The 12,616-nt window shown below is 43.0% G+C and overlaps 1 protein-coding gene across 1 annotated transcript in view; it reads left to right on the top strand.

Moving 5' to 3' along the window:
- Positions 1-12,616, top strand: part of LOC310932215 (nuclear factor of activated T-cells, cytoplasmic 1-like) — a gene marked incomplete at its 5' end in the record, with an annotated part of 58,685 nt that overhangs the window by 24,912 nt on the left and 21,157 nt on the right. The window contains 2 exons of the mRNA XM_083895507.1: positions 3,840-3,895; positions 5,817-5,949. Coding sequence (XP_083751633.1) covers positions 3,840-3,895; positions 5,817-5,949 — 189 coding nt within the window. The remainder of the gene's footprint in view (positions 1-3,839; positions 3,896-5,816; positions 5,950-12,616) is intronic.

Below are 12,616 nucleotides of genomic sequence, written 5' to 3'. Positions count from 1 at the left end.
AAAAGACATAACGGTCTGAGTCAACCGCTACACATTGATCAATGTCTGGGAAACTCAGAGACGAGCCACTGCCCATGGGACGCTGAAGCGTATAACAATTAAAGTTGAAAGATTCCTTTTTCACAGTCAGATTAGTTTGTTTTTTCCGTAGTGCCATGATTTTGGATGTCAGTTACTTAACGAAGGCTTGGATTTCATCTAAAGAATCTGGTGGATCACAATCGAATCCAAACATAATGCCGAGTACATTTTCTCGTAGCCTCAGCCCCTCAGCTTATCTCGACTTGTCCAAACATTTCTGAGGCAGGTCTTAAGGAATGCACCCACCATGTGATAAGATATGTGATAAATGTAATGAATATTTGACTGCAAACAGTTAAGAGAGTCCCTGCACAAAGGCCAAAACAGCATACCCTCTCATTGCAATGATATATTGGTTTAAATTGAAAGCAACCAACCTTGATATTGTCCTTGTGAACTCTACGCACCACACAAATAAAAGTCTGGAAGAGCCTCCAATGCCACACAGCTGGAGTCTTGATAAAAGGATGAAATCTGACTCTTTGGCTGCCATCCTCTTTCAGTCTGTTAAGTCAGCCAAAAGTTAAGTCAGCTCAAGGTTTCACAGTTCTACACTAATAATAACTCACTTCCTGACAATAAACCTATCAGGAATCTACTGCCAGGACATAATTTATATACGGAAGCTTCGCTATACTATGCAGACCTGCATTTCTCCGATTTCAGCGGTCAGCAGATTGGCAGTGACCAGGTGCTTCAGAGGGGAAAGCAGCTGTACCTCTGGTATCAGTCATGGGGAACTCCTTTGGTGTTCTTAGCTTTTCCTCCTTATAGGACAACAAGGTAATAGTTGTGACTATATACGAGTAGAATTAAGCATTTCCAGCCCAGATATCAGCAGCAGAGTGGTAAACGGAAAAGTAAACTTGACATATGTGAACAGGAAAGAGAGGAAAATACTTTAGAAAGTAATTTATGGAAAAGAAAGAAAATACTTCTGGGTTGTTTCATCTGCCACTATTAGGCATGTGAATGATGTTTTCCATTCTAAAAAAGAGTATTACAACGGACTCTTGTGTATAACACGACTGTTTTAAAAGGAAACTGGCTGTCAGTGAAAAAAAAAAAAAAAGAATAAAGGCAGTTAGGTCAGTGGCAGAGGCTCTGGAGAAGGAAGTCAGCAATCTGACGCCTCATGAACCAAATTTTAGTTTTCGCAAGTATGACAAATAAACGTTGCTGTTACCGTGTAAAATATTAAGATGTCTATGTGTCAAGAAATGTCTCCAGGCTCATTTGCTCGAGTCATGCAGAGCAATACCTTTGAGCACAGAGCTCACTAGTGAGGGTGAATTTCTACAGCGTTATGATTAAACGGTAAAGGGAATCGACACATGCAAGCCCGGTAACAAAGTTACTTTTCCAGATGCAGCTCCTGTTCACCTACTATTGTTTTGTGCCTCAGAGTCTTATCATTCAAATTGATGGCCAGAACAAAGCTAGAGGATACTGTGGTTGCATGTGTCTGCATCTGTGTGTGTGTGTGTGTGTGTGTGTGTGCACAGCGCGTGGGCGGAAGCTGCATGAAAGAGGAGGTGGTGTCGGGAAAACAGAAGCTTTTTGCAGATGTTACAGGGAAGGAGGAGTGAATGGAAAGTTCTGCGGTTATCAGTCGTACGCCATTCTCTGACTCGCAAAGGTATGCCACATGTGGTCCCCCCCCCCGTCCCCGCTCAGTCTCGGGTTTTAAGATTGCGCTTTAATCTGACTGTGCAATCACTGAAGACCTATGCTGAAATAAAGTGATCTAGCAGGTTTAAAATTCGAGAGAAGAAAGATGAGGACAAAAGAATAGAGATAAAAGAGGAAGAAAAGTTTGAAAAACATGTTTACTAGAAGAGGCTGGGGTTGACGTCGCAGGCTAAGGTTTCCCCTTCTTGGAGCGTCTCCCAGAGCAGAGGCGGGTGTGATTCCCTCTTGGTTCCCCTAGACGTAACATGAGGAACGCTCATCTCTGTCTGTCTCTCTCACTTTCTCTGACCTTCTCCCTGTCTGTGCTCACTAATTGCCCTTCCATACTCTTATAGCCACGGAACAGCATTGCGTAAAAACCCATTCTTTTTTGCGTCTCAATCACCTGCAGATCATTTAAATCTTTTCTGTACCCCGCTATACCCACTGACCTCAGGGCAGTTTCCTTTATTCTTCAGTCATCCACATCATCTCTATCACAGAGGAGCACATTTCTCCATATGCAACTCTTATTTCCCCCCCAGTTCAAATAGAAAACCCTTATCTGATCTGTTCAATGTCTGTTTCTCCTCTTTTCATGAGTTTTAATATGGTCTTTTTTGGAAAGAGATATCTACTGATGTTCACCCTCTGAATAATAAAGCTGACCACCCGCCCCCACCAGAAGAGCTCACTATGACTGGGATCCTTTAGTTTTTTTGCTTGCTGCATGATGTAAAAAACATAATGCTAAGGAAAAAAAATAGACAAAAAAGGGGGGAATATCTGGAAACTGACTGATTATCTTATCTGATGGCTTCACATCCCAGGAGCAAATGCAGCATTTTCATCACAGCGACTGTACTACGGTATCAATATGGGCACAGAAGCTGCTATGTCGGTGCCACAGTGCCCATGCTGTTGCCTCACGTGGCTCACCACTGACACAAAGGCTGCACTGTGTCACTTCTATTTCTGACGGCGCTAATGAGTCATCAGCTCTGGAAAAAAAAAATGGCACATTGGTTGGTGCTGATTGCCAACAGAGCCCAAAGCATCTGTTCACTTAGGTGTGGCATGAAATCACAGGGAAAAAAAGCAAAAAAACCCCCCCCCCCCAAAAAAAAAACCGTGAGCTGAGCTTCTGCAGGCTCTCAACAGCTGCAGCAGTTCACAGGCCTTTTATTGCACAGCAGCGAGTGAAACCTCCTTACCACAACACGATTGGGATGAAAAGAAAGAATGAACAAACAAGACCTGCTGGGTTTTTTTTTGTTTTTTTTCATTTAACAGAGACGAGTTATAAAAAGAAACACATCGTAGAACTGAATTAAGTATTAAAAGGAATGCTTCTGTTTTTTTTGAAGTGCATTTAGTTTTAGAATTGGTATGTTGTACAAACACCAATTAGGGATAGATGACCTGTGCATTTGACCCATCCATTTTTTACACAGTAGTAGCAAACAAAACACAATCTGGGTGTAGGAGCAGTGGGCAGCTCCCATGCTCAGGGGCACCCCAGCCCCTGACCCGTCCCAGGATTTGAACCAGTGAACCCTCCGGTTACAAGCACAATCCCAAATGTATATATAATTCATACAAGTTTGTATGAATAAATAAAACCTGAAGTATCCCATTAATTATGGGACAAAAGCAAAGTTCATCTTAAATCTTCTGCCCCATTTGAAGGCAAACTTTTTTCAGTCCATTTTATAAGATTTTGACAGCTCAGGCTTCACAGTAAAGATATCAAAGTGACACAAAAACAGCAATTTAGGACCCAATACAGTCTGAAAAAGTGTAAAATTAAACGCTTTAGTCTTATTTAAACAATGCAAAATTTACTCTACTGTTTTTTTCTTTCATTTTTCACTCCATTCACTCTAATTGACTTACTATCGTTTCACCGCTGCACTCTTCTAAAAGCAAAAAAACCCTAATGCCCTAACCCATCCCAAGGCACACATCTCTTATTTACCGATGAATATCATCTGCAGAACACAGCCACCCTCCATTTAAAGCCCGTCTCAATGATGCAGCTTCTAATAAGCCACTCTTAATCGTATATTTTATTCTTTTGTCAATAGATGGGCATCATCTGTGGGAGACAGAAGCCAAAGTTGACAAAGACTCCATCAAATCTGTAAGTTCACCACACTAACATGTCTCACTGGAAGTGTTCCTGCTGTCTTTAACCCTCCCTCGACATTTCACCCGATCCTCTCGCAGTCTCCTCCTCGTCTGTCCCCTGTCATGATGTAACCTTTGCTAAGGCGTTACAAGTTGCGGCACATTCAGCAATGATTAGCCCATGCAATCTTGAATGGAATTTTCACAAATTCTCGTGGCCCTCTTGGATACAAACACCAGCTGTCATATTATCCAATGGCATCAGGAGCAGCTGGACTTGTTTGTAAAATCCTTGAAAAAAAACGTCTACAGCCGCTCCAGCTGCACCTGAATCGCTGCCTTTGGATAACAGTGAAGTGTACGACCGAAAATCTGCACAGACAATAAGCCTTCACATTGTCTTTGGATTCTGCACAGTATACATGCAAAGCTCAGTGATTACGTGCACATTTATGTGAACACACTACGACCACAGCCACCCCCCCCCACATATCCAGATGTTAAGTTCACAGTAAAGTGTTATGGTGTGGTGAATTGGACATAAACACCTAATTTTTCTCACTGGGATCATGCAGCCAGGAGCCAACACCTCTGCACTGAGTCACATACTGTATATTGACTGTGTTAATGCTAAATGTAGTGAAAGGGAATCTTCAGCAGAGAGAAGCAAATGTGGGCTCTGGAGTTGATTATGATTGCAAAGGTTTCTTTAATCTGTTTTCAGTGTAGAGAGTAGAATTCTGAATTTACCAGAACCTGTTCGCTCGCGTGATGATGACGCAATGTTTTGAAACGCTCCCGTCTTTCATGATCGCCATGTTATCCCGCCCACAACTCCCTCACCTTTTTGTGTTTACTTACCGAGACAATTTACACATACACGGGGTCTAAAATAAACCAAGCGCACCTAAATGCTGCAACTTGGAGGTGTTTTTCCTCCTTGTTGTTGCTGTTATTTGACTCAGGTAAATGACTTGGTTGCATCAGGAGAGTAAATATGGACTCTGATGTCTAATTGGCCTGTAGGGCTGGCTGATGTGCTATGGCTGGAGTCCCAGATGCTGGAAAATTAGCAGGCATGCAAGGCTCAGCCGGGGGCGGCGGTGCAGGGAGGCAAGGTCGAAGAAAGACACATACTACAGTGTGTTTATTTGTAATAACAAACAAATGGGGAGGGACAGCAAGGGAGCACTGGCCTTCTTCACTTGCCACTGGACTACTTTAAAGTGCTCTAGGCTGCCTTCCTGACTGTGTTTTTATTGCCGTCCAGAGCGTGCTAACTTTCATTGGTTAGGAAGGAGAGGGGAAGCCACGTGCATGCAAACATTTAACACACACTCAGTCAGCCACCTGCATGTTTTCTTTGTCATCATCTGGAGGGCAGACTGAGGCCGGGTCCACTCTGGATGTGTGTGCAAGAGTGTGACGGCTGCGGTGCTGATCCTCATTCTGGTCTGTTTACAACTCTTGTCCCTGGAATTAGACACAAACGCCAAGACAAATGCTCTCTATGCCCTGTCAGAAAGAAAGTACTCAAGAGTTCACATCCGTCCAGACTTGCCGAAGTCTGGCCTAGGGGGAAAGGGGGACAGGCGAGTCTCTCCACAGGGAGGCATGGCTGTGCAAACAAATAAGCTGGCTACCTCGCGCCTCTTGAGCTGTGTGGGAGCAAAGTTAAAGCCATGGGGTTTTTCCTCACAGACAAACGCAGGCACTGGACCGATCTCCAGCTCTCTACTGTTTCATCTGCACAGATCCAAGGCCAGTCTATTGAACACAGTGCCGCAGGAAGTAATACAACAGATTAACATTGTGCGAGTGACATGAAATCAGATGAGCGAACACAACTGAAGGACATGATATTCTGACTGTATCAGCAGCTGTCTTATTCTATTGAGGTGAAATGTCTTACTGTAGCGTATTTGTGTTTTTAGAGTACTCTTGTTGTGGAGATCCCACCATACAGAAACCAGAGAATATCCGGCCCGGTGCATGTTAACTTCTACGTCTGCAATGGCAAGAGGAAGAGGAGCCAGTGCCAACGCTTTACCTACCTGCCTCCTAATGGTAAATCATCACGAAACGTTTCCCATCTTTTACTTGCACTGACATTTGAGGACATGTGTGTGCTACTCAGAAGCTCAGTATTCTCTTCATTTTCTCGACATCCACTCGCTAGAGTTTAGCGCAGCCCACGTGGAAAATGTGTGGCCCACTTTTCAGTTGTTTTTTTTGTTTTTTTGTTTTTTTAAACGTGACGCCAGGCACCGCTCGGCTGTAGCCGGTGAATGAAAGCAGAAGATGCGAGGTGTGTTTATTCTGTAGCGAGACGTAGCGTTCCCCAGCGATGAGGTGTATACCTGCTGAGTGACAGAGCCTCCGAGCACTGTTAATATAGAGGAGTCAATCCCCCTGTGACCTGACTTTCACACCCCACCTCACACAGTGCCCCCCTGGTCCAACAGCATGCACATGAACGTGTACGCACACACACACACACACACACACACACACACACACACACACACACACACACACACACAAACTGTTCTAGGCACCGCTCTGCTCTGCTCTTCGTGTAGCAACCTGAAAACCGTGGAATACCTCTGTATGTGTTTATCATGTGTCGCTGGCCTCAGTGTTTACAGATGGCTTTCACATTGGAACGTAAAGAATGCACGCGTGAGGCTTTAGAGTTCAGCCTTTAAAATTTACAGCGAGAGCTTTTGACTCGTCAGTGGAGCACAGGTGAAATATCAGCTGTGATAGCAGTGTCTAATATCCTACCAGAATACTAAGCAAACACCTTTTTTTTTTACATGGCATCACAGGCTTTTGTTTGAAGTTGATCTTTATAATTCAAGAAAAAATCTTTTTTTCCTGCACATTCATTCTATCACCTGGTTTAGTGATTGCAAAAAGAACTTTTGCAAGACCAGCCTCCCTTTTGTGATAACATATTCAATCAAAACAAAAGCATCTTGTTTGGGTTTAATGTTGCCAGGACACTATTTTTTTTTTTTTACTCTGTAGCTGTTAATGTGTTGTGACATTTTGGATTATCAGCAGATTATATTTATGGCCACACGAGATTAGTGATTTGGATTCTGGATGAAGCTCTAAGAGAAAGTGGAGCAGAGCCCTATTAGGAAATGCTAATTACACGGTAGAACGCGTGCACTGTGGGTAACTGGACCAGTGTAAGGACGACAAACTGTGGCCATATATAGCATACTAACTTCATATAGTGTCCTGCCACAGAAGAGAAAGAGATGTAGAAGCTTATCAGCCTCTCCAAGTCGTTTTCCCTGAGCATAAACACACAGCTCTAATTAAAAGATGGCTTGTTGTGTTCTCTCTTTTGCTGCCAAGTAAACCACAAGTACATTTTGGACCACACAAGCAGGGCCAACGTCTTCTCATAGAAGCACAATTAACTCACTCAAAGTGTTACAGCCAGAGAGAGACATCGCGAAGCACAGGACGCAGAGTTTGATTTGTTGTACTTTGCTTTTGAAGACTCACATGTAAATATAAGGAAGTAGTATTTAAAGAATAACACTTATAATCTGTATTTGATTCAAAGGAAATGCTATTGTAGGCTGAGGCTCCGAGTGCACAATCTCACATCAGCAAGGAATAACTCCTGGCACGACACCAGGCGTCCTTGCAACTTCCTCTCTCTGCCATATATTATTGTCATTGTAGAGTTGTTAATATACACCAAGAGAGACATACAAATGTCACTGTGTCTTAGTCACACAATGAGAAAATAAAGAGAATACAGTGTAAACATACATTCTGTGGTGCAAATGAGTGTGAGGATTTTCTATTGAAGCTTATTGCTTTTCAGGGTTTCAGTGTGTGTATGTGTGTGTATGTGTGCGTGTGTGTCAACACTGAAAGAAACAAACCAACAGGTAGTCAGGTTGGGTTGGGGGAGGAGGACACCCACACACACACACACACACACTCTGTACACACTGTTGTCAACACTTTTTTTTCTTGCTCGTATGAAAAGACTCTTCCGGCCCACTGTCCCACTTCAAGCACAGTTGTGGTCGCTGACGCTGTTTAGAGAGAACATTTCTTTCACACTCTGGTGTCTGCTCATCTATAAAGAAAGACAATCCCCTAAAATAGCCCGACAACGGAAGGATGAAGCAAACACCCTCTTGGACACAGATGTTAGTGAAAACCACCTTTATTTTCCACTCAGGTCATGTGACTGCCTTGTTATTCTTCGACACTAATGTCAATTCAGAAGGCACTTACGGGGGGGGCTGAATAAGTAAACACATGAGGATAAAAGTGTCACTCCACTGTATGCTTCCTGCAGTTTATATCAAACCTGTTATTTGAGCCGAACTTATTGTTTCAGACATGTGAGGAGATTTTAATCTCCTCTCAGCCTTGCCTTCAAAATGATAACGTTATTATCAGATGCAGTCTGTAATGGAAACATAGCTGCTCTCACTCCTACTAGCTGACAGACACAGATAAGCGTCAGTGATGCGAGTGTGGGGGTGAGGGGAGCAGACCTGTTGAAAGACTACCATAATAATGCGTAGTGAAGTTAAAAACAGGAAATAGAGATTTGACCCATTGAGCACATGCGTCATGTGTCGTTATGAACAGAGCAATCGTTTAGTTGTGCTTCAGTGAAGCTTAAGTTTTCATCAAATGTAAACAAAAAAAAAAAGGTTTAATTGTAAAGCGCTAATGAGGTTTATTATATGAAAGTACACAACAGTTAAAGCCCTCATTTCCTGCTCAGAAGTCACAGAGTGCTAGCCAATGATGTCTTCAGCCAGACATTTGCTCGTGGGATATGCCACCAGAAGCATTTGTGGTCCAAGCTTAATTACGTTTGTGTGACAGTATGTTATGTACATACAAGCATACAAGTGTCCTCATCTGGCTCCTGGAATGAGCGTCGCTTTTCCAAGCTCCCTTCCAATCATTCTTGCGTGAGTAGTGAAGTGATGTGTTGCTCTTCAAATAAAAAAAAAAAGTTTTCACCAACCACATTAAACAACAAACGCCAAAAAAAGTGCTGGCAGCGTCCGAAGCTTGAGCGAAGAACTTCTCGGAACCCCTTTATTTTTACAGACTGTTTGGAGATTCCTCTGTAATATCAAGTTCTATTCTTAACGCAAATGGGTGATGACTCCCCCCGCTGTGCTGGTCTGTGGTTGGAGCATGGGGAGGGGAGAGACAGTAACATGTTCTGTGTGACACATACAGGAAAAGTTAATGAACCACACATTGTTCTTCTTTTTTTTTTCCTTTTGTAAATATTTGCACAGTCATGTTTTTCCCCAAAAAAAATTGGACAAAGAACTGAGCTGTTTCCATCTTCAGCTTTGGGCTTCGGTCAAACTCACCTATGCTACACCAAGGCCCCACGATATGCTGAGAGACCAGATTGCAGACACAGTGGGACAAGATGCACCAGGTATCCTTAAATTAATGAACGGCCAACTGCTCATATTAAATGTCACTGCAGATCCGTGCAGTTGGAGCAGGATGAGCTCAGCATTTCTCTAATAGCACGAGTCCTATTTTTTCCGCAGTGGCATGACAATGCCAGATTCCAGCCATTTGAAATGAGAATCAGTGTTTTTTTTTTTTTAACCCTTGAGCCCCCACGCCCAAAGGCAACACTTGGAGAGGGTTCACCTCGAAAGATAATTTTTACAAATCCACATATGCCCCGTTTGCTTTCGTGTCCTAATCAAATACACACACACACACACACACACACACACACACACACACACACACACACACACACACACACACACACACACACACACACACACACACACACACACACACACACACACACACACACACACACACACACACACACACACACACACACACACACACACACACACACACACACACACACACACACACACACACACACACACCTACTGTGAGTCCATGACATTTATGCATTTCTCTTCAGAGGAAACAAGTGCTCACTAAAACACACAGATCAGGCCTGATCAGTTTAATACAAGCAGACAGAGGGGGGGGGGGGGGGGACTGCCAGAGATGGAGAGAAAACCATGTGCAGAGCTGTCTGTGGGCCATAACCCATAGGTTGGGAGGAAATAGAAGCCAGCTGAATTCGAGAGTTTGCCTGGTGAATCTGTTTTTTCAGCTTACATGCAAAGTGGAAAGGAGACAGATGGATCGAGCTGGAGGGAGACCTTGCTTTAAAGAGGGATAATGGAAATAATGCTTGAAACTCTGAAAAATAACAGACAATGTGATTTGATTTTGATTGCTATTTTTCCAGTGTTGGACACGGTCTGAAAGATAATATTTGAAATGTATTTCCTTATTAAGAAAAACCTTCAGCTGCCACAAACCAATTTTTTTTTTACTTTTAAATACACCTGTCTTCTCTGACTGGTTTACAAAGATGAGCTGCAATGAGCAAGGACAGCCTATCTCTAAGATACTGTTGCCCCTCTTCCCCAAATTAAATTCTGATCTGATGATCCCTGGGAGAAAGCCTTGTGATTTTTTTGTATCAGACCTGTATATTTTTTTTAAAGCCCCGTCAGAGAAAGCTTCAATAATTAATACAATTTAGTTTGCCTCTTTCATCCCTAAGATGGTTTATAAAGTAGAATGACTCGCTTTGTCCAGTTTAAACTTTACTTTTCACTTAATTTAAAGCACGAGTGCATCACTTTTAAAAATAAATAATGTCCATTACATTTAAACCACAGTCAGAAGAGTTCACACAACACTAACTGCTATCAGCTCCAATCGGTTTCCCAGTAAAAAAATAGTGTTTTGTATTCATGTTTGTGGCGACATCACCGTACCGCACACAGAAAGTGATGCATTTTACGTCATGGCTGATCAGGGCAAGGCAGAAGAACTACACAGGCATGAGACGGCTTCGTACAGCAGCACTACTGCGGCTGAAGACGCCAAGAAAGCACCCACAAAAAAGTTTCAGACGTGGATTGCCCGACTACGTGCCTGCATATGCCAATCTCAGCTGCCTGCGTTTCATCCGTAACAACCTCACAGCTCCAATTTTGCATCCAGTTTCCTGGATGCAGTCTGGGCAATACGCGAGAAGGCAAGAATATACAATACATAAAAGTACGGTAGAAACGACATCTAAAATAACACCTCTACTTTTTCTTCTCTCTCATTCCGTGTGTGTGTGTGAAAGAGAGAGAGTGGGTTGGGCTGGAGGTGAGAAAACTATGTCATATCATAGACAGCAAGGTCATAGAGAGCGCACTGTAATTCTGAATCCAGGGGGGGGGGTGATAGAGGCTCTGCTGCACTGGATCTTTACAATACCTCAACCTTCAGGATACAACATTTTTATAAAATATAAAAATAAAGTACATAGAGGCTCCAACTCCAACAGGTTCTGAGGGTTCATCAGGCCTGATGATGACGACGACCGAATGATCCGTTTTTAACATCATAGTTTTTGCTTCAACTCAGATGACAAAAGTAGGATTCCATGAGCATAGTATAAATCAAGTGATCCGACAGACTTCTTCAAAATTCTCTCCCATCATGGGATTTTTACCTTTGAGGCTTTTGTTCGACCCCCAACTACTTTACATACATTCTTTGGACAGACTGCTACTCCAGCAACAACTTCCTATGCTGTAAATCAAATCGTTTTATTTTCATAGCAACATATCATAGTAAGGCCAAGACCAATACAATTTAATATGATATTATTGAGAGAACGAGAAACCCAACAGTTATCAAGCATTTGGCATCGGTGGAGAGGGGACAAAAAAAAACAATATGAAACCTCCGGCAGAGCCAAACTCAAAGATGTGCAGCAATCTGCCGAAAAATGGGTTAGAGAAGAGAGGCGGAGGGAGGGAGCAGAGAGGTAGGGAAAGAGGTGTGGATATAAGAGAGGCGGCTCCTTGGCGCCGTGCCATCCTTTCACACCAAATAAGAGACAATCGCTGAACGACGCAACTGTGGAAGTAGTGTGTACCATGCGACTCCCTTGTTATTCCCCAGACTGTGAAAAGAAGTCCCTTTTGCATCATGGGATTTGCCTTACAATGCACCCCAGATACCAGCCTAGGTCTCTGGGCTCCGAAAGCAGACAGAGCTGACGTAAATGGTCTCCCTGCTGCATTATCACTGCACCGCAGCTCAACACCCCAGAGGCTCCAGGCATGATTAACGTCCTCTCAAATCCACCTCCCACAAAAATAATAACACAACAGCCTGTTTATCATGACATATTAAGATTTGCATTTGCTTTTTGTGACCAGTCACAGGTTCTGTTGTGTGCAAATTCAAACACAGAGCTACTGTAAGACACGCGTTTGCCTTTGAATCGGTGTCATCTCTTAAACAGGTGGCATCAAACGCTCGCCACACCCTTTAACACATTTTAACAATGTGTGGAAATAGAAATAGTGTGTCCTTTATGACTCAGAGGCTTTTGCTATGCGTCGGCACAGTCTGTCTGCATACGAGTATGTGCTTGTATATATAAACAGCAGTGAGCTTGTTAATGTCAGTCCCTCCTGCTCTATTAATAACAGCCATACAGTCAATCGCGGTTTGTAAATGTTCAATTAATAGAAAACCTGTACTGTTTTCAATAACAACTCTTGACAATGAACATTGAAGTGTGTGATTCCCGTCACATACAATTAATTTGGAAACGGTGCAGACGATCTGTGCGGGACTAAAAATTAGAAGA

This window comes from Microchirus variegatus (assembly GCF_963457635.1).
Source record: "Microchirus variegatus genome assembly, chromosome: 1".
NCBI lineage: Eukaryota > Metazoa > Chordata > Actinopteri > Pleuronectiformes > Soleidae > Microchirus > Microchirus variegatus.
The sequence above is the reverse complement of the archived record's forward strand: the minus strand, read 5'-3'. Positions and strand labels throughout refer to the sequence as shown.